At 40.1% G+C, this 23,027-nt stretch overlaps 1 protein-coding gene across 2 annotated transcripts in view; it reads right to left on the minus strand.

Moving 5' to 3' along the window:
- Nucleotides 1-23,027, minus strand: part of DOCK1 (dedicator of cytokinesis 1) — a 536,657-nt gene that overhangs the window by 387,495 nt on the left and 126,135 nt on the right. For both annotated transcript variants that reach the window (XM_089669568.1, XM_089669578.1), the window contains exons 9-11: nucleotides 19,968-20,049; nucleotides 18,420-18,555; nucleotides 7,202-7,274 (exon numbers count right to left, since the gene is read on the minus strand). In XM_089669568.1, coding sequence (XP_089525694.1) covers nucleotides 7,202-7,274; nucleotides 18,420-18,555; nucleotides 19,968-20,049 — 291 coding nt within the window. The remainder of the gene's footprint in view (nucleotides 1-7,201; nucleotides 7,275-18,419; nucleotides 18,556-19,967; nucleotides 20,050-23,027) is intronic.

Raw genomic sequence — 23,027 nt, forward strand, 5'->3', positions numbered from 1 at the left:
ACAGGAATAAGTGACAAGAAAGAGACAGAAAGGTCAGTGATCAGGAAAAAATGGCAGAGGAGAAACAGCAAGTTTAGAACCCTAAAGTCCTGCGGAGTGTGTCTGTGACAGTTCCCAGAAAATTGGAAACCTGCACCCAGAGGCCAAATTATGACTAAAATTAATGCATATATCCAGAACAGAAGGTGACATCTAAATATGCAGATTCTTTACCAGAGCAGCACAATGGCTGACTGGCAAAGAAGAAATTATATAACAAATCACATCCATGACTGCAATGTCCTATGTGCAAAGTAATTTGTGGCTGCAGTTTCATGCAACTCAAACAAATGGGTGTACTTGATATTGTGACTCTAAACCCAATAACGCACATTTAATACATTGCAGCTGACCAATCCTTTAAACAGTATCACTCTAGGCTAGAACACCACAAAAAATATTAATGGCCCATGGAATGTAAAAAACCCAGCTCCTGCCCAATTCCCCCCCCCCCTTTTTTTTTTTTAATAATAGCAGGGGAAGCGTCAAAGTGCTGTATGAGATTATGATGAGGAGATTTCCTCTTAGCTCTGATCTCTGAGACACCAGAATACAAGATATAGACAGCAATATAAATCTGACAGAGATTCACGTCATTCTGTTACATCCATAACTAAAAAAACAAAAAACAAACCTTTGCCTTGAGTTAGGCTTTAGGCCACACTCTCCAGACTAAATCAACTAACTAAAGCATGTTTAAATGATGGAGAAGCCTGGCGACACAAGAAAAGAAATATTACAACCAGGTAATGGCTGTTATTATCATCACTGCTAATTATGCCAATTGATGTAGAACACAGCAACAAAGGTCTTTCACTTCTGCTCATCAATGGCGATTATAACTACTTGGAAACCAGAAGAAAGAGAGCTGTTTTCTATGCGAACCAGGAGTGAATAAGTAATTGTAAATGGTTCAATGAGGTAGAAGAAAAACAAAAGCATTATCCAAGTAAAATACCCTTTTAAAGGCTGAAAGAAAAAAAAAAAAACTAATGCAAGTTACCAAGATACTCAGGTCTTTATGTTGGCCATCTACATGTGAAAACCAAAGTGGAAAACAACATATATAAATGGTTGGTAATGTATATACTGTATATTTTGTCTGCAGGAATTTGGAGTTAGTGTTGAATGGTATCAGTTTAAAGCGTAAATAAACCCATGAACTATTTTTAATCTTTATGCTGCTAGCCTTAGTAAATAGATAGGAAGGTATATTATTATTTTTTTTTTAACATTTCAGTTGCTTCCTGGTTACTGGCATAAGCCAAAATGATGTCATACATGCCATGAGTCTTCATGAACATTTTTTGTTTATATTCCATTGGGATTCTCAGCGCATTACACCCTCCTGCTTGCATGGCTGAGCTAAGGGCAGATGGATTCCTGGAAGTAAATACTACATGAATCATCTGTGCTTAATCAAGATGACTGTGGCTAAAAATGCTAGTGGGTTAATTTTCAAAGTGATTTCTCAACTAAATAAGCATGGAGACATGGAAAGATGGGGGAGTTTGCTTTGAATATAAAAAAATAAACTAAAATAGTGTTTTCAGGTGGTGGTGCTTAGATACAGTAAAAGGGTAACTCCACTTTCGTGGTGAAAAAATAAATTAAAAAAAATAATAATATAGTGCATACAATTGATATACAAGTCATATTGTAACTGGATGTTATTAAAGATTATCTTTCCTTTTCAATCTTCAACGCTGTAATTTTCTTTAAATTGCAATGTAATATGGCTATCTGGAGGCATTCTGTACATAGATGGTGTACAGAATGCCCCCTATTTCCTGATTGTGTGATTGGCTTACTGATTTTCCTAAACGTTTGCACTTTGATACAATTCACATTTTGGGCATCCTCTGCAACAAAAATGTCATTTTTGGTGAGATACTCCTAAAGGGAAAGCACATCTAAAAAAGGGATACAGAACCTGCAATTTTCCTGCAATAAAGCCCTGCAAGTGCGGCAGCTGATTGATAATTACAAAACCACTCCCAGATAGATTCACTCTGCACATGGACACAAATAGCGATTTCTTCAGAATGACAAAAGCTAGGAATCTGCAATAAAGTTTGTTAAAATCCCTGCATTGTACATAAATCACCCACAGGGGAATGTTTTTTTTTTCTCAACAAAAGTGGAGTTAAGTTATTGTTTAACAGCAATCTCAATGTTTGTACCAGCTGAATTACCAAACTACAAGTGCTTGAAGAGGTTTATTTTTTATTTCTGTTTGTGACCGAACATCTTTTTAAAGTACACCAATCAATCAATACAAAAAGTAAAAGAATAAGAGTACAGCACTCATCTTTGTTGCAGATTCCTACCTTTTGTTACTCTGAAAAAATTGCTGTTTATTTGTCTGTGTCCATGTGCAGAGTGAACCTGTATGGGAGTGATTTTATAATTATCAGTCAGCTGCTGCATGAGGAAAGTGGCAGGGTCTGAATCCCGTGATTTCCCTATGGGAGTACCGCACCAAAAATTACATTTTTGTAGCAGGGGATGCTTCAGGTACTTCTCTCATATTCTCTTTTGGTTTTTTAAATATTACATTAAAAGAGTTTTGATATATCGGTTTAATTAATGCAAAACAAATCTGCTTATCCTGCCAGTTAGCTGATAACATCCCTGCCCCCTGCCTGTGATGCACTGAATTCCTAAGCAATGATATCTGCCCTGCACAAGTTATTTTTGAAGACTACACACCACCCCTCTTTTCTGTTATAAAGATAAAAAGGAAGGGTTGGTGTTCTGTAGTTTTAAAACATTCCCTGACCTAGGGTGACACTGCTGCTCCTTCGCAGAAACAGAATTAATGTGCATTGTCATCCAAAACCAGGAACTGAGTTACTAGCATGATCACAAAGTTAAAACAAATGAAAAAAAATGCAGCCAACACATTAATAGACTGATTAGCCACAATCTATTACAATATTTGTTCCCAAGTTTAGCTAAAATCCATGTTTACGAACTTTACTCCAATAATGTGTTAATTTACTTTAATTGATATCTAAAAAGGAATCCTTTCCTATGAACAATGGATTCTGAGCGGCAGCATATTGCCTGAACCCTAAGATGACAGGGTCTCTGGCTGCTGGGTTTATTGAACATTTGTAAAACAGACTGCATAGGGCCTTTTGCTTCAGATAAAACTGACCTTAACAGACAGAGGGTCCACAACAAGGAAACCAAGCTTCTGCAATGACAGCATTTTTTTTTAAAGCCCAACTGACATCTCATTTGTTTTTACCCACTTGCCAGTCACCTGCTGTAGTTTTTAAGTTCTAATTGATTCTTGGTTGGAAATGCCTTAAAATAACTCCCTGTCTCTCAGGGAAGAGATACTGTAAGTAATGGCCACTCCCATCATATCGTACATCCTCATGTACACTTTTACTGCTAAGGAGGGGAAAGGGGGGGGAGGGGTGCCTACCCAGGGCTACTAGATTGATGAGCGCACTGGTCAGCATGGTCCAACTCTGGTACCTACTGGACTACACAGTCATATCTATGAAAATTTACACGAATACTATACCAGGTCATTGGTAGTAAGTCTAGGTTATAGGAAGTAAATCTAAGTTATTCGTACAATGTTAAACTGACAAAATTCATATATTTCTTAGAAGTCAATTGGATTTTACACATCTGCATGCTTTTTAATATAATCAACCCCTAAATTATCTTTTTTACATTGAAATAGCTAACACACACACACACACCTCCTCTTTAAGGACTGCATATTTACAAGTCTAAACGGAGGTTGCATATAAAGAAATCTTTCATAAATGAACATGTATCATAGACTGGAGGAGCCATCACGAGCATGATCTCCCTAATCTAGATCTTAGTCATTACTTGAATGTAGCAGTAGATAACTAGTTGGCCTTTGAGCCAGAGACTATGCTTGTCTGGTGTCAGAGGAAATCTCCAGCGTGCCTACACACTGATGAAAGCAAGGCTCAGAAAGCGTTCAACGCGTCCATGTGTCATAAAAGGTAAATCCCTGAGAAGCAGAGAACATTATTATAAGCAAGGTCAGCGGGGGCCGAGCAGAGGCGTTCAGTCCTAATTAATGTGGAACAATGATTTTGTATTGTTTGTTATATAAGACCATAAAACAGCTGTCTTCCTGAATTATTCAAACTGTACCGCTGTAACAATTCAAAGGCTTCACACACAATCTTAAAATAAAATGTCACTGTGCATTAAGACGATGGACTGGTAAGAAATCACATCTGTCCAACATTTGGCTATGGGAAGGGCCACAAGTAGGTTAAATAATGCATGCTCATTGTTATTGCTATTTCATAAACTGAAGCATCCTTATTGCTCCAATGGACCGCAGAGGAGGTGGACAGCCACACTGGACACTTCAGTCTTTATTCAAACAAATGGCAAATGCTGAAACCAATTCGCAACCAATCAAATATTTTATTCTGGTGTAAACTGTCATAAAGCATCCACAGATGTATGGTTTTAGCAAGCAATATGGCTCATTCAAGCATTACTTGTATTCATTCAGTGGTGGTTGTGTACAAATTAAAGCACACCTTGTGCTACATGCAAGGTTCCCTTTTTGTTTCACTTGCCTTGCTTTTACAACAAGCAGAACTATAGGCAAAACGTTTTTTTTCCCATTTTGGGTAGAGTAAGGGAGGGTTATAACCAGTTGGACTTTTATTTTGTCCCATTGCAGAGATTTTCCTTCCCTTTCTGTCCCATAGCCAAAAAGGAAGTGAGAGGAAATCACTACAAATAAAGGGAATCCCTTGGGACTCCCAGGATTTCCCCTCGATTACTTTTCACGGGACAACTTAAAATTAGAGATCTTCTTTACTTTCACTTTTAATGATAGCAGTAAAATGGACAAATAGAGAGGGTGAATCTCATTAATGGTGGTATAGACAGCAATAAAAAATTACAGGGGTTATAGTACCTCTCAACTCAGTCCAAAACAAAGAAAAAAAAGTCTTGCCTTCAGCTATACTTTCAATTTAAAAGAAAAGCACCTGTAAATGGGGAAAAAAATGTGATAATATACTGCCTTTCCATTGGCTTCCATAGTGTAGGAGGTGACATCATCATCCACTGGCTGGATCGCAGGGAATGCCAAGTACAGTACTGGGAGCATATTCTTCGTAAAATTTGGGCTACTCTACATTCCCCGGATTTTGTTGAAAGGAGAATGACATCACCCTCACCTAGGCATCCCAGGAGGAATACAGAAGGAAGTTGAATATATTATCTAACGTGTTTTACCTTACAGGCTTCTTAAAAGCTTTTATCCAGTTTTTTTATCAAGAGAAGGGGCAAACTTAAACAGCATCCCATATTTTTTTTAGGTGCAAGGTCAGCTTTACACAATAGCGTTCATATGAATGCAAGTTCTCTTGACCACATGGCCATACATACTAATGAGAGGTCTCTGCCAGGGTTGCTTACAGGTAATCTTTGTCCTCCAAGCTATATTTTTTTCTTTAGTTCTTTTCTATACCCCCATACAGTGGTTATAGAAAAGAATCATGTTGGTGTTATATCTATCTTTCACTTGGATGTTATAAGTTGCACTGAATAAATACAGCTGGATTTAAAAAAATGTGTGTCTTCATTTAAGGCTGCAAAGGAACAAAATGTGATTATTTTAAAAGGAGGTGATTAGAAAACTATACCCGCTTCATATGCTCCAGTAACAGTTCTCTCATTTGTGCAAGCTACACAGTCCTATGGACATGCCCCCGCATGTGTGGTCCTACAGATGTTTCAAATATTAATCTTTTTGAAGGTCAAATTACAGAAGTAACTAAAGGGAATGATATTTATGACTAATCATATTGGAAGTCATAGCGAGTTTTCAAGGCAAAAGCTTCTTTGCAAGACTAATAAGCTCATACTAAAGCTTTGTGTTAAAAGCCTGCAGGGATTTTTAATATGATCGGTCATTAAAGAAAACGCAGACTTTGCCCATATTAGGTAGAGTGACAGGTGTAACGCAAAGCCCAATAAGTTCAACATTCCCTATCCCTATGCTTCCTTGCTACCAGAGCCCCCAGAAAAAAAAAAAGTCAGTGGCTGAGCAACCAGTTGCCAGATTCTACTGTTAGCCATGTGAAGGGGCAAGGGAGGGAGACTTGACACCTTTGGAGACTGTCAAAAGCACAGAGTGGGAGAGATATAGCTCTTGCTGCACATCAGGGTAACAGAGAATGTAAGTACATTGTGTTTCCATTTGCTGCTGCCTGTTTCCTGGTAATGACGTGGGGGCCTATGGAAAGAACCACAGTGCAGAGTGGGGGAAATAGGCAATAGACATGCTTGGAAGTGTGTTGAATATGAAGAGTCTGCTGGAGGCCAAAGCTCTGCAACAGAGCAAATATTAGAGGAACAAGTGCAAGGCATAGACAAGCAAAACAATTTTACTTTAAAGTGTATATATAGCCAAAACATTTTTTGATATAGGGAAGAGTTAAAAATCCAGCAAGTTTATTTATTTTGCTGTCTGAGAACCATTGGGGAAATTTCCCTTCATTTCTTGTCATAATGACACAACATGAAGTTGGAGGAAATTTCCCAAAAGGGGAATTGCCCCATTAGATGGTTGCCCTCAAAACAGGTATCCCAATCAGAAGATTTCTCCTCATTTCTTTTGGAGACAACTCTAAAATTTGGGATTTTCTATTTTCTCTGTTGGTGACATACAGTGGGTAACAGTAATTCAAACTGGACACAGGAAAAATTTGGCATCCAAAGAGGAAACAAATGTTATTTTGTCTACATCATTATTTAAACTGGTGCAATTAAACAAAAATATACATCTACTTTATCAAATATGTCATGATCACATTACATTTATGTTAGCTAAATTATGTAAAAAAACTACAACATAAACAGAGGCCATGATCATCATTACCAAATGTTTGACATTATACAGAGGATGGATATCTTTAATCTTCAATGATTCCTAAAAAGAGCATCTGTAAAAGTAACCTACAGCATATACAATGGTAGGTTTTAACCAGTGAAAAAAACTGTAGTGAACTAAAAACCCAAGCAAAAAACTGTAGTGAACTGCATCCTGCGGTTATCAATGCAGGGAAAAAAATATTTAAATGTCGAAATCTGCATTATAATTATGCACGTTTACTATAATTGTACTTACGGCTGAAAAGGTATAAAATGCTGTTTGTCCTCGTCATCGAGTTTTCCGGTAATTATGTCAGTCACATCCATTACTGGAAGCAAAAAACATAGAATTAATACAGTCCTCCGGGTAGCCAAGTGTGTTAATGGATGGAATATTTTAATGGAGGGCATAGATGGAATAAACATTAGATTTTAAATTCTACAAATAAGTACATTTATTCTGCATCTGTCATAGGATGCTTTGCTAATCTATAAGAAGGAAATCAGCTGTGTTTTTTTTTTTAACCTCGTCTTAGTTCAAAGCCAATAATCAAACATTTGTACAATGAAAGCGTGATTTACCCCTGTCTTACAATAGAGGAACTCTAGTCATCATAAGAAACTACAGACGGACTTTCATTTCAAACTAGATGTTAGGTTTAGATCTATAATCCATTAATGCCGTCCCAGTTTATGAAGTATAAAAGGCTCCAACTAAGCAGCAAATATTGCAAACAAGACATTCGTTTGCATTAATCCCACCCCAAAAAGTAAATTTATGGTAGCATCCAGAATTTATTAGATGCATGTAAGAGAGATCATTTTTGTAATATCTTACAAATGTGAATTAAAGCTTTGCAAATAATTTACAATTATATATGTAAACATGGGCAGCCATGTATGCCTATCGCATACGTAGGCTCAGTTTATTGCCTTGCAGTGTTACACAATCTGAGTTCCATAATAATTTTTATTAAATGTAGTATACACAACAGTACAGGCATCATGACAAATGATGAAAAAGTAACTGAATACAAGAAAACCGGCATAGCACAAGCACAGAAATATCATACTGAAACAAAATAGAGAGTATCATTCCCTCGTAAGGCACCCTAACACCACCTACAGTAAGGGAAATAAGTATTTGATCCCCTGCTGTTTTTGAATGTTTGCCCACTCAAAAAGAAATGATCAGTCTAAAAATCGAATGGTAGGTAACACAGATACAGAATAACAACAAAAAACATTCAAAAGAAATGCATGTCTAACAAATTATGCACTGATTTGTATGTTCATGAGGGAAATAAGTATTTGATCCCCTATCATTTAGCAGGATTTCTGTATACCAGGTGTCTTTCATACAGGTAACAAATTGAGATTAGAAGCAGTCTCTTAAAAGGGAGTGCTGCTAATCTCATTTTGTTACCTGTATAAAAGACACCTGTCCACAGGAGCAATCAAACAATCAAATTCCAAACTCTCCACCATGGCAAAGACCAAAGAGCTGTCCAAAGATGTCAGGGACAAGATTGTAGACCAACACAAGGCTGGACTGGGCTACCAAACGATTATCAAGCAGTTTGGTGAGAAGATGACAAAAGTTGGTGCAATCATTCGCAAATGGAGGAAACACAAAACAACTGTCAGTCTCCCTAGGTCTGGTGCACCATGCAAGATCTCACCTAGTGGAGTGTCAATGATCATGAGAACAGTGAGGAATCATCAAAGAACTACACGTGAGGATCTTGTCAATGATCTCCAGGCAGCTGGGACCACAGTCACCAAGAAAACAATTGCTAACACACTACGCACAAGGATTGAAATCCTGCAGTGCCTAAAAGGTCCCTCTGCTCAAGAAAGCACATGTCCAGGCCCATCCGAAGTTTGCCACTGAACATCTGAATGATGCAGAGGAGGACTGGTTGAAAGTGTTGTGGTCAGATGAGACCAAAGTCGAGCTCTTTGGCATCAACTCAACTCGCCATGTTTGGAGGAGAAGGAATGCTGCCTATGACCCCAAGAACACCATCCCAACTGTCAAACATGGTGGTGGAAACATTCTGCTTTGGGGGTGTTTTTCTGCTAAGGGGACAGGACAGCTGCACCGCATCAAAGGGACGATGGACCGGGCAATGTAAAATTTTGGGTGAGAACCTTCTTCCCTCAGCCAGGGCATTGAAAATGAGTCGTGGATGGGTGTTCCAGCAGGCCAAGGCAACAAAGGAGTGGCCAAGGCAACAAAGGAGTGGCTCAAGAAGAAGCACATTAAGGTCCTGAAGTGGCCTAGCCAGTTTCCAGACCTTAATCTAACTGAAAATCTGTGGAGGGAGCTGAAAGTTCAAGTTGCCAAACGTCAGCCACCAAACCTTAATGACTTGGAGAGGATCTGCCAAGAGGAGTGGGCCAAAATCCCACCTGGGATGTGTGCAAACCTGGTGGCCAACTACAGGAAATGTCTGACCTCTGTGATTGCCAACAAGGGATTTGCCACCAAGTACAAAGTCATGTTTTGTGAAGGGGATCAAATACTTATTTCTCTCATGAACATGCAAATCAGTGCATCATTTTGTTAGACATGCATTTCTTTTGAATTGCTATTCTGTCTCTCAGTGTTACAATACACGTACCACACACCTACCATTCATCACCTGCTTATTTCTTTGTGAGTGGGCAAACATTTAAAATCAGCAGGGGATCAAATACTTATTTCCTTCACTGTAGATTGTTCAAAATGAGCAGGTGGAAGATCCTAGGTTCCAAGAGAATAGACCCGATCACCTTCTTTGCAGCAAGTTAGACAGGGTGGCATATGCGCCAAGAGTCCAGAACCTCCCTCTAAAAAAAGCTCCACAACCACATTGGTGTCGTAAATCAGAGGCATTTGGAAACGCAAAGGTTCAGGATTTTCATAATATGGCGTATACTGCGCACATGGTTTCATTCCATAGGGTTTATATGCCAAGAAAGCACGTGCGTTCGCCTATCCACAAAACAGGTTAAGGGAGGCATTCCATCCGTGACGGTAAAATGTTTCTCGTAACCCAAGTGTTACACAATTGTTGTGCCTTACTGCTTCTTTTCACAATGCAAATCTATAGGGCCTGTTTATAGTGGAGAGTGGCTACTGCAGTGTTTTCTCTATACTGTGGCCTGAATGTTATGAGCCATTCATAAAATTCAGGCTGCAGCGTGTTGCCTACAGATTCCAACAGAATTCTCATCGCTTAAAAGGAGAAGTACACCAAAGTTTTTTTTGGATGTACTTCTCCTGTGGATCACAGGAGTACAGTTCCTTCTGCACTCCTGTGACCAGTTTTCAGCTGACAGCAGACTGAAGTCTGCTGATGGTTGACGTCACTCATCCGGTCCAGGCTGGGGAAAGATCCCAACTTCAAAGTCAAGATCCACCCCAGAGTCTGGAGGGGAACCTGGCTCAGCCTCTCAGTGAAGCGCTGAGTGCCTGAGCCAGCTGCTCCCTCCCCCTCCACTGCCCAGCACTCCAGTGAGCACTGGGATGGCTGGGCAGAAAGAAGTGACTGACAGTCCCGCACTCTGCTCAGAGCGGCTGTGAGAACTCAGCAATCATGTGATTGCGGAGTTCTCACCCTTCGAGCCGGCAGGGGACAGATGCAACATCAGACCGATGCTGCATCCCCCTAGGTAAGTATAAATAAAGCAGAAAAAAAAAAAAAAAAAAAAGTATCCCTTAACACTGCAGGGAGAACAAGGAGCGGTAAGCATGACCAGGCTCTCATCCTCCCAGTGTTATTTTGATTAATTTATTCAAACTCCATTTTCTACAGGACTCCTCGTAAGACCTACGAATGTTTAAAACATTTTTTGTAGCAGTACATCAGCAGTAAGGCTATCTCACTGCTTTACAAATAGGTCCCTGTGTGTTGGCTGACTCATTGAAAACAACTCCCAACGAGTGCAGCTGATATTTCAACATATCAGAGAGGTAGAGTTATTTTGGAGGCTATCTACCCTGCCTCTAGTAGTGGTTTATTTTAAATTTCTGCTATTTAATAACCATATTCTAAAACTCAAAAACAATGTGAAAGCATCTCAAAATATTACTTTCGAACAACCTCATTGAAAAAGCATTCTACTTTCCCTTTAAGATCACTGTGCATTAATGTTGTTAATTTAGTCTATGTCCACGCCTACCATTGACTCATTATGACTCACACAAGGAACACAAAATGGAAAAGCTCTAAGGGAGCCATGAATTTTTTGATCCTGGGCCAGTAGCATGCTAAGTTGGTAGCAGGTCTACAAACACAAGTCCTAATCGTTTTCATTTTTTTCACATAAGCAAGACTGTTACAGCTGTAAACTATGTACATTATATAATTCCTCTATACAGCCCAACTTGGCTGCTCATTTAAACATCACTTGAAACATGAGTATAAAACCTATTAAACTCAATGAAAAAAGAAAAATATGAGGCTTTAGGCTGGGTTTTTGTATACACATTGTTTCTGTTCCTTAATCATTTCAATAGCACATAAATAGAGAGTGCCACAACTTTACCTTTTCATTACTAATGAAACAAACATGTGAATTTAATTAACCTATAATCACAGATAATTCACAGTTTCTTTAGCGAAATTGCTGTCACATGTCTGAACACAGGAGAAGAGAGGCCGAGGTCTCAAAAGTGAAAATTATACTTGACGTCAAACAATACTCTTTATTTAATACATCAACAGAATAATTTCTGTATAGAACAGAATTTTTATACACACTGCCAAGTATTATAGCATAGAAATCCCCTGTGTTTGCAGTGATTTTTGTTAAAGATAATGGAAGAAAATAAAGAACTCGTCTTAATCTTTAACACAAAATCTGGAAGTTTGTAAGCGGTTATAGGTTTCAATTATCATTAAAGAAACCATTAAACGCTTAAAACTGAACTTCACTTTCTCAATCAACATGGACTATATCCAATACTTATGCTGCTAGCATTAGTAAATAGATATACTTTCCTATCATATTTACTTGTATTCCTTAATTTACTTCCTGGTTTCCATGCCTAGGCAAATGATGTCATATGTCCCAGGAGTCTTCAAGAGGGGAAAGAGGGTTCTCAGCTCAGCCAATACCTGAGCTAAGGACAGATGAATTCCAGGAAGTAACTGCTACATGAATCATCTGCCCTTACTCAAGATGGCCACTGCCAGAAATGCCACCAGAAGGTGTTTTTCAAAATGATTTCTCAGCAAAATAAAAGCATGAGACATGGATGGATGAAGTAGTTTGTTCTGAACATTAAAAATTAATTATATAGCATTTTTGGTTTGTGGTACTCAGATGCTAATGCAGTTTGCATTAGCACGAATGCATTTTCACTTTTGCGTCATATGTGAGAAAACCCTACTATAGGTTTGTCTTGTTCCCATTAAAAAAAAAAAAGGAAAAAACAAGAAATGTTGACTTAACAGTAAATTCCATATCCAGTAAAGGATAGAAAGCCTTATATATGGGTTACATGCCATCTTCAGGTGAATGGTCAATGCCAAAAGCTTTTCTGGGAATGTTCCCAGTGCACCCTTACATAACATCACCCACTCAATCCATGAGATTCCAGTTTTGTAGCAAGCAATATGGAGAAATAAAGGAGGGAGGGGGCGGTGTGTGTGTGTGGTGGACCTGGCCCTGTACCTTATCCAAGTTATGGAGTTTACTTGCAAGCCAATATCCCCATAATCTTAATTATACAGTACAGAAAGTCACAGACCATGGGTAGACCCAACACTCTAAGATGACAGCTTGAAACATCTTGCAGCCAAAGTTCACATCAGCAGTGGCCTAAACAACTACCTAGTAAAACCTTGAAAAAGTATGAACAGTAGACCAGGTGGCGGCCTTGCAAACCTGCAAAACAGATCCATAATACTAAAAGGTACAGGAAACACAGATAGGTCTTGCGTAATGTGCCCTGACAGGGAAGGGAGGAATCTAAAAATTAGCAGCTTGGTACCCTCGGGGAGGACAAAAAGAAGGAAGATGTTGCATCTCGGTAGACCCTAACTGCTCTGATACATCCAGGCAGTAGAGTTAAATCTCCTTGGCTTGTATTGGAGTAGTACAAAAAAGAAAAGAGGATAATATCCTCACTTAGGTGAAGGAAAGACTACCCTGGGTAGGAAGGAGCCACCTTACTCCTGAGAACCCCCAATGGGATATCCCAAATCTCTTCCAAGGGAGGTTTTTGAGGAACCAAATGTGCCATATTTAGCTCACAAGGAGACACAGGAGGACAGTGTAACCTGCATAAGCAACAGCTTGTATAAAGGGCTTGACAAGAGAATATGAAGCCAAAGGTTTCTAGACTAGAATAGATAAAAGAGAAACTAAGGGCCAAATGCTGGTCCAGGTCAGACTGGAGGAAGGCCAGGATGCATGAAATAGAATATCTCTGGGGATTGAGGTGCCTGCTCTCACACCAGCCAAAGTAGGCCCTCCAGGTGCAACAGTTGATCCTATGAAAGATACATTTTGTGCCTTGAGCACGGTGAAAAGGAAAGAGTCAGCAATGCTCCAATCCATTATGACCCGAGTTTCAACAGCCATGCCGTTAAGAGTCAGGGACTGAAAAGTGGGGTAGAACAGAGGGTCCTTTGACAAGAGGTTTGGCCTGTTTGGAAGGGGCGAAGGCTCATTCGTCAGGAGTAGGTCTCTAAACCAAGTTCCCCAGGACCAATTTGGAGTAATAAGAATCACTGGAATATGTTCTTCCTATATTTTGCAGAGCAGTGGAAAGGGGAATCTTCATTGGAGTGAATGCATACACCAATCTAAATGGGAACAAAGAAATCACCAGGGCATCCGCCACAAAGGTCAGGGCCATGATGTTCACATCTGGGGTTCCCCATTTCAGAAAGAGCATCAAGAACATCTCAGTATGGAGGGACCACTCCTCCGAGTCCAGGTGTTGGGAACTCAGGAAGTCTTTTTGCCAATTTACAACTGGCAGTATGCAGATGGCAGAGAGAGTATGGTTCTGCGTAAACGAGCGAATCAGACTTGCTTCTTTGAAGGCTGTATGACTTCTGAAACCCCCTTGACAATTTATGTAGGCCACATCCATGTTGTCAGACTGTATCCAGTTGGGTGACCCTGTAGGGGAAGATTCCAGTGTAGGAGAGTCAATCTTACTGCACCCAGTGTTGGAGGGCCTCTACTCCTGTGTTTCCTGGACAGTCATGGAATTGTAGACCCCGCCCCAGCCCGTCAGGCTTCAATCCATCAGCACCAGCTTCCAGAGAGAGTGAAGGAATGATTTCTTAGTTCTAAGGCTGACTTGGGAATCCAACCTACCAAGGAGATTTTAGCCTGATTGAACAACAATGGTGGGAGATTTAGAGGAGAGATCTGTGTGTCTCACATTGTGATAATGTTTAGCTTCAGAGATCTTGAGTAGATCTGAGCAAAAGGGAACTGCCTCAAAAGGAGGTCACTATGAGGCGCAGAACCCTTGAGGAATCGTTGAGGAATGGTTGTGTGGCCTGACAGTCTAACAGTTAGATCTCAGAAAATTAACCTTTTCCTGGGGGTTGTGTCCTACATCAGTTTCAAATACTTCAAGTGATGGGAAGACTGGAGGGCAAACTGCTTGAGTCGTCCAAGTACCCTGTTACATGGGTGCCCTGAGAGCTCAGCAGGGCCAGAAGCAGAGCAGGCACTTTCATAAAGACTCTTGGTGCAGAAGAGAGCCAGAATGGCAGAGCGACAAATTAAAATTGTTGGTATCCCATAGCAAAGAGTAGAAATTGTTGGTGTGCCAGAAAGAAGGGAAAAACCAGCAGCTTGGATGTTCACGGATGTCAGGAATTCGCAAGATCTGCCATCACTTCTCTTAGATCAGGGGGATTCCATGGGGAATTTGGGGACATGACGATATCGGTTTAGGAATTTAAGGTCAAAAATGAGAACAATGCCTCCATTCCATTTTGGGACTGTGAATAGGTTGCAAGTAAAATACTTTGAACCTTTCCTCTACATGAACTAGAATTATCACTCCTTGTGCTCAGGGCAGCCTAAATACCTTCCTGTCTTTGAGGTGAAGCTGGCACATTGGAGGGTAGGAACTGAGGTGGGGGCAAGCATAGAAATTCTATTTTGTAGCATCTGGAAATGAGAGTGGACCCAGAGGCCAACAGACGTCCCCCTACTCTGAAGAGCGAGGGCATTTTGTTGTGAGAATGGCTTCACATAAGGCTTGGAGGGTTCTAAAGGCCAAGGCTTTCAACGAAAAGAAGGACCTGTCTTTGATTTAGGAAAGTATGCCTGGACAAAGGAAAGGATCCAGACGTCAGAGAGAGGTCATAGAAGCCATAGTACCAGTGGGCTTGAGCTGTTTTTTGTGGGGTAAAAGTCCATCTCCCCCAGTTTCTCATATCATAAGTGATACATTTATCAAGGGATGCACCAAATAGGCGTTCACCATCAAAATGCATGTGTAAAAGACACCTTTTGCAGGAAGGCTCAGCAGACCAAGCCTAAAATGTAGTGTATAAGCACAGAGCAGTATCAGCTTAGATACCTGGGGGAAAAAAAAAAGTATTCTAGGGCATCAACACAAAATAGCAGTGCCATTGGCATGAGCTCCAACTGCTCCAACAGAACAGGGTTCTTTAAAGACAGGATTGTGTTGGTTCAGCAAGCAGCAGTCTGACAAATGGACATAGCCGAAATGGCTGTTTGTAAGGCAATACATTCCAGAGCAAAGATTGCCTGTAATAGGGTTTCAAAGTGTATATCAACAGAATTCTTAAAAGAAAGAAAATCATCCAGAGGAGCAGTGAGATGATTGTTGAGACAGGATCCACTACTGAAAGACTATTTTCTCATAAATTTATTTCCACAGGATATAATTCAGAATTTTAAAGGAATGAATACTATTTCAGGGTTTGTCCAATCCTCATGCAAAGTACAATTAATTAGCATGTGCAAAGAAAAAAAGTATTATTAGACTTTGCTAGCGGTTTAGTGCCCATAGGAGCTTAGGCTGAGGAGATTTCGGCGCTGCTGAATGTTAGTACACATGGCATCAATAAGCAAGCTCATAGTAGAAAGCATATACAGTGAGGAACAGAAGTATTTGAACACCCTGCGATTTTGCAAGTTCTCCCACTTAGAAATCATGGAGGGGTCTGAAAATCACATTGTAGGTGCATTCTCACTCTGAGAGACAGAATTTTAAAAAAAATTCAGGAAATCACATTGTATGATTTTTAAAGAATTTATTTGTCTTGCACTGCTGAACATAAGTATTTGAACACCTAAGAAACAGCAAGAATTCTGGCTCTCAAAGACCTGTTACTGTGCTTTTAAAAAGTCCACCTCTACTCCACTCATTCTAACTTAGTAGCACCTGTCTGAGCTCTTTAAAGACACCTGTCTACCCCACAGTCAGTCAGACGCCAACTACTACCATGGGCAAGACCAAAGAGCTGTCAAAAGACACCAGAGATAAAATTGTGGACCTCCACAAGGCTGGAAAGGGCTACGGGGCAATTGCCAAGCAGCTTGGTGAAAATAGATCAACTGTTGGAGCAATTGTTAGAAAATGGAAGAGGCTAAAGACGACTGTCAGTCTCCCTCGGACTGGGGCTCCATGCAAGATCTCACCTCGTGGGGTATCACTGATGATAAGAAAGGTGAGGAATCAGCCCAGAACTATAAAGGAGGAGCTGGTCAATGACATGAAGAGAGCTGGGACCACAGTTTCAAAGGTCACTGTCGGTAGAACACTACGCCGTCATGGTTTCAAATCATGCATTGCACGGAAGGTTCCCCTGCTCAAGTCATCACATGTCCAGGCCCGTCTGAAGTTTGCCAATGACCATCTGGATGATCCAGAGGAGGCATGAGAGAAAGTCATGTGGTCAGATGAGACCAAAGTAGAACTTTTTGGTCTAAACTTCACTCGTCGTGTTTGGAGGAAAAAGAAGGATGAGTTGCATCCCAAGAACACCATCCCTACTGTGAAGCATGGGGGTGGTAACATCATGCTTTGGGGGTGCTTTTCTGCGAAGGGGACAGGACGAATGCACTGTATTAAGGAGAGGATGAATGGAACCATTTATTGTGAGATTTTGAGCAACCACCTCCTTCCCTCAGTCAGAGCATTGAAGATGGGTCGTGGCTGGGTCTTCCAACATGACAACGACCCAAAGCACACAGCCAGGATAACCAAGGAGTGGCTCCGTAAGAAGCATATCAAGGTTCTGGAGTGGCCTAGGCAGTCTCCAGACCTAAATCCAATAGAACATCTTTGGAGGGAGCTGAAATTCCGTTTTGCTCAGCGACAGCCCCGAAACCTGACAGATCTAGAGGAGATCTGTGTGGAGGAGTGGGCCAAAATCCCTGTTGCAGTGTGTGCAAACCTGGTCAAGAACTACAGGAAACGTTTGACCTCTGTAATTGCAAACAAAGGCTTCTGTACCAAATATTAGCACTGATTTTCTCAGGTGTTCAAATACTTATGTTCAGCAGTGCAAGACAAATAAATTCTTTAAAAATCATACAATGTGATTTCCTGAATTTTTGTTTAAATACTGTCTCTCAGAGTGGGAATGCACCTACAATGTGAATTTCAGACCCCTCCATGATTTCTAAGTGGGAGAACTTGCAAAATCGGAGGGTGTTCAAATACTTCTGTTCCTCACTGTAGCATGAAGCCTTAGCTTGTACCTCATACAATGCATGAAATGAAAATTCCTTTTTTCCAGGACCCTCTTCTGCATGCACCTCACCTTCCTCCTTAAAATACATGGTATGCTCTTACAGAATAATCCAATAATTTGTATATTGGATTGGGTTAATCTATGCTACAAGTAGAAGTAGATGACCAATACATGACTACCCTTCCTTCCAACTCTAACAATATGGAAATATTAGACTGGGAAAGCTTATGTATCAGCAGAGAAGCTGCTCCAGAAAATGTTTTAAAAATGTGGTCAGGGAGGCTACATAAGCTTGAACTAGAACCAGACAATATTATCCAACATACAGCATACTTGGCTAATGTAGAACATCTAAAGAAGATTGCATGCAAGTGAAAATGATGCCCTATAGTGATGGATACATGTAACTGAAAAGGCAAGGTTATTTTCAGAGTATTTTAGTTACAATAATTGTATCGCTCTGAATTTGTAACTGAAGACAACACAGTAGAAGTTGGGTAGCAGATCTTCATTCCACATTGTTGAGATATTGGCAGATATTTTACCTTTGTAAAGTACGCACATTTGAATATAGCATATATAGCTCCAATAGGTTTCTCAACTCTATGATACCAAATGTTTAATCTTTATGCTGTTTATATAGTGGATACAACAATTACAGTTCTTTCTTGTTTGTATTAAATTAGTTTTCTTTTGTTTGTGTCTTTCTTTATGCCAAAACAAATATTAAAATTCAATACACTTTTTTGTAAGGAAATAAAAGGAAATAAGTGTTACCTGCCACACCAAAGGGCCTCCTCAGACCTGATGTAAGTTTTCTCGTACTATTGTCCCTTAATTCCATGCGCCCGACTCTTACAATCTGACATACAAAACTTATCTTTTCTCTATTCAGGTCTTTACTGCCAAGATCCTGTAAGCAAAGTTAGGGTAATTAAATTACAATAATAATGCAGCAAACTTTTTTTGTAGCGCAAGACACATTTTACATGCATTCTCTCTCCTTATCCCCTTCACCAATTTCTTCTTGAAGAAATTTAAAATCATGGGTATGTAACCCAAATTCAATGCCTTGCTATTGAATATAATGCAACTACTGTTTTTCAAGAACCCCACCAAAAATGCATATTGCACAGTGACAGCGCAAACCATGTGCACTGCCACTGTCCAGGGAGCAATCCAGTGGGCTGCAGCAGCTCACTGTATCACTCCCTCCCTCTTCCTTGCAATCTGGCAGGATTTTGTCCCAAAGAAAAATGAGGTGAGCCCTTATTAAAAACATGAAAACATGAAACTTGGATCATAGGCCACACTCATTAGGTTTTTTAATACAAAGCCATAATATTAACAGGCAACTTGTGCTGCCTGCTCTTAGACAAGACAGCTACAAAAATCAGTGCAACATAAGCACCATGGGTATTCTTTGAGGAAAAAAAAAAAAAAAGCACTTTTCTAAAAATAAAAACTGCTTAAGGGGAATTTATACTATACAATATTATTATATTATAAAGACAACAACTTGATTTTTAATACCCTACAAAATTAGGATTTAATCTGAAAAACATAACTGCTGTGACAAGTGCCATGGGATTCGTTACTGGTTTCCATTGAAAGGGAGCATCACTGTTCAGGAAAAGCTGCCATTTGTCCTGCTCTGCATAAATTTCAATCCCCCAAGACACTTCGGCAAAGACAACAAGGCTCTGACAGGAGAGTGGGTGCCCATAGGCAGGCAGGAAGAATTTAAGTTGATGGAGATTTATGCAATAAAATCAAGTACAGCTTAGCAGTCTATTACAAGCACAGGTGGTGATATTTATAGTTAACTCCATGCTAAACATCATACTATTAAACTACAAAAACAGCTCTATACAAAAATATTTGCTAATCATCAATCGTCTTGAAAATCTCTTGGTAGCAACAGTGCAAAGATTCTTCTGCAGTATATCGTATATCTGTATCAGTAGAGAGGTGCACCATAACAGGCAAAGGTGCACTCACACTGGATTCCCTCCAAATATAGGAAGCTAGCATAGGATCAAAATTAGCAGCACCCAAGCAAAGCAGTTATATCTATTTGGGACGGAGTTGGTCTATAATAAAAGTGGTGGTATTCAAATACTGCAGAGGTTATTAAGGTGTTACTGGACTGACTGGAGTTTGGGAAAACCTGCTTAAAATGATCTCCTGCAGGATGGAATAGACATGTCTATCTAGGTCTCTGCAACCAAGGGCTGTGATCTCAGAATGATATAAACTTCCCAATTAATTTTCCACTGCCTCCTCTCAGAAGAGCATCCCGGAACACTTAATGCAATAACTTACTGTGAAAACTGCTCGTAGATTATGCAGCCGCTCAATATCTTTCGGCAGGCCCGAGCTTGACCAGCGCACCAAATAGTTTTCACTGCAAGAATTGAAAAGATGGGTGACTGAAGTAGAAACATTTTCTATTTAAAAAAAAAACATTACAATGAAGTGAAAACCTGGACTCCTTGACTTATTTTACTTTAGAGTGGATGAATCCTTAACAGACATATTATGGAAAAAAAAACAAATTGTAGTTCAATCTACTTACTGAGAAAAAGAACAGAACAGGAACAATGAATTAATACAATGGATATATAAAGGTCAGAAGAGGCACAGTAGTCTGAGCATCATATGCAATCCTGAAACACACACTGAATATTGGTAAAAACAAAAAGAAGATATTCCCAACAGAGATGTGTAATATACCCTCTCTGAAATATAAATGTTTAAGGAGGGATAAAATATATACAGAGTAATGTAGGCGAGGTGCCATCAACAACCATCTAAGAGATACTAAGAACCCCTTGGGAGGGGGCAAGAGGACAAAAAGGTGGGTGAATTGACATCATGCAGTGAGTCGTGAGCTGAAAAATGTAGGGATCTGAGTGATAGAGGATATGGCGCCGCATGAACGGTGGTATGGAGTATAGCCAATGAAGACTTCAGGTGATGTTGACCAGGAGCATGTGCAGGTAGGGGCATCTATGTTGCAAGAGGAGGAGTTTCAGCCAGGAAGACAGAAAGGAGGGAGTCATAGATATCGGCAATGGAGCAAGCACAGGAAACGAAATACAAAGAAAAAGAGGGGAGGTCAAGGAAGAAAAAAAAAAAGGGGGCGTGAAGAAAAAAAAAAGAAAAAAGGGGGGGGGGAGAGTAATGTATAATGGGAAGGGGGGGGAGGAGGGGCAGGGGAGGGATGAAGGGAGGGGAGGAAAGGGAAGGCAAAAAAAAGGGGGGGGATATAGATGAGGCTACGGAGCACTTAAGAAACCAGTAAGTTAAGGAACCCAGGCCAGGACCAAGGCCATCTCTTATATGTGGTGCCCCCTCGCACCCATCCGTGAGTAGAGGTAGTTAGACATGAGGTGTGAGAGAGACATTCAGATAATGAGTGTTTATTTCAATTTTATTTCTTTGCTTATGAAAGAAAAATATCAGAAATGGGCACCAGAAGACCATCTCTATCACTTTCTTCAGCATTTTAAGAAAACAACATAAGAGGACTTGTCATGCAACACTTAGGGGACATTTACTAAAACTGGAGCACACAGATCTAATGCAGCTGTGCATAGTAACCAATCAGCTTCTGGGCTTTATTGTCGAAGCCGAAGGCTAGGTTTACATCTATGCAGGTTGTGTTTGAGCGGTTTCTGAATTGTGTTTTGCACCTGCATTTTTGCTGCGTTTTGTTTTTTCTATTTTTTTATTGTTGCTAGGCAGATTTAAAAAAATGCAGCAAAAATGCACTACATGCTTTTCTGCAGCGATTCCATTGTAATCTATAGAACCAAAAACACAACTTTTTTGTATTCAAAAAAAGTCCCTGACCCTTTCCAAAAACCGCACTGGGTGAAATCGTGGAGATGTAAACATGTTCCACACGAAATCATGCTAAATGGACTATATGGTGTTTCTGCAAAATGCAGCAGAAAGCACTTCGGTATTAACCTAGGCTGACTGAACAAGCTTAAGGTAAAAGCTGATTGGTTACTATGCACAGCTGCACCAGATTCTGTGAGCGCGCCAGTTTTAGTAAATCTCCCCCTTAAAGTGAAGCTATAAGCACAATTTGCATAAATTATGCAATCTGTCAAAATCATTAACATTGCAGTTTTTGTCTTTCTGGGTCCCCTCTTGTAACAAAGTTTTATTAACTGTTAATTCTGTTGGTATGGTTGTTTTTTTCCCACTATAACAGACCACACTGTCTAGCAATTGAGGCAGTTTACAGCTTGGAAAAAAAATATTACATACCCAAGGGAGCTTACAATAGTCACCCTTTATTTTTCAGTGTCAAATTGCTTGCAAAAGTGCTGGCAGCAAAGTTCAAAACTAGCATTGGCCATCTGATCCACAAGAATCAACTTGGCTTCATGCCATTATGCCAAGTAGGAGACTATGTGCACCGAGCCATCCATTTGACTGAAGCTGCATGATGTAAAACACCCTTTATATTGCTATCACTCCATATTAGGAAGGCATTTAATTCCCTATCATGGCCCTACTTTTTTTTTTTAAACCTTGCAGAATTGGGGCTTTGGCCTGCAGTTTCGGAACTGGATAGCAGCTCTTTATTCTTATGTGAAATATGTGAAATATGAAGGTTATAAATCCTTCACCTTCCCCATTTTCAAAGGCACCAGGCAGGGATGCCTACTTTCCCCCTTGCTCTTTGCCCTCGCTATAGAGCCACTGGCGCAACACATCGGTACATCACTGGTTTCACTATAGCAGGTCACCTCTACAAGTTGAGTACGTTTGCAGATGTTATTGTATTGTTTAACACTAACCCCATTATCACGTTTCCCAACTTAACGGCCTTAGCCCAAGTCCCAAATATTGTGTCTCTCTTCTGTAAGCTCCAAGGAGCAGAGCCCTCCTATCCATCTTGTATTGAACTGTATTGTTGCTGTATTGTCTCCCGTTATATTGTAAAGCACTGAGAAAACTGTTGGCGCTATATAAATCCTGTATAATAAGAACAGGTAGGTATGCTACAGAGCTCCTTTCCTTACCACTGGGATCTCTAATATTTGGGAATCTATCTATATGGGATGACCTTAAATACTCCGGCGAGTTCCACTCTGCCCCCAATCTACATTTAATGTCCTTTCTTGGCAATCTTGCCTTCCTGCTGAGGAGAAAACCAAATGTGTATTTTGGCATTGGATAGACTTAAAGCTCACTGACATGTATCACCTCTTAACATATCGTGCCCCTAAGTCATTTCGAACTTTGCAAGCAGAGAATTGCCTGAAACTGAAATTTTTTGCTACCAAGGCAAAACACTACATACAATCAATGATCCCTCTCCTGCTAAAGGGATAATCCACACTTGGGCTTGTTCTCTTTGCT

This window comes from Staurois parvus, unplaced genomic scaffold (genome assembly GCF_062004578.1).
Source record: "Staurois parvus isolate SC_StPar_1 unplaced genomic scaffold, SC_StPar_1.0 ptg000009l, whole genome shotgun sequence".
NCBI lineage: Eukaryota > Metazoa > Chordata > Amphibia > Anura > Ranidae > Staurois > Staurois parvus.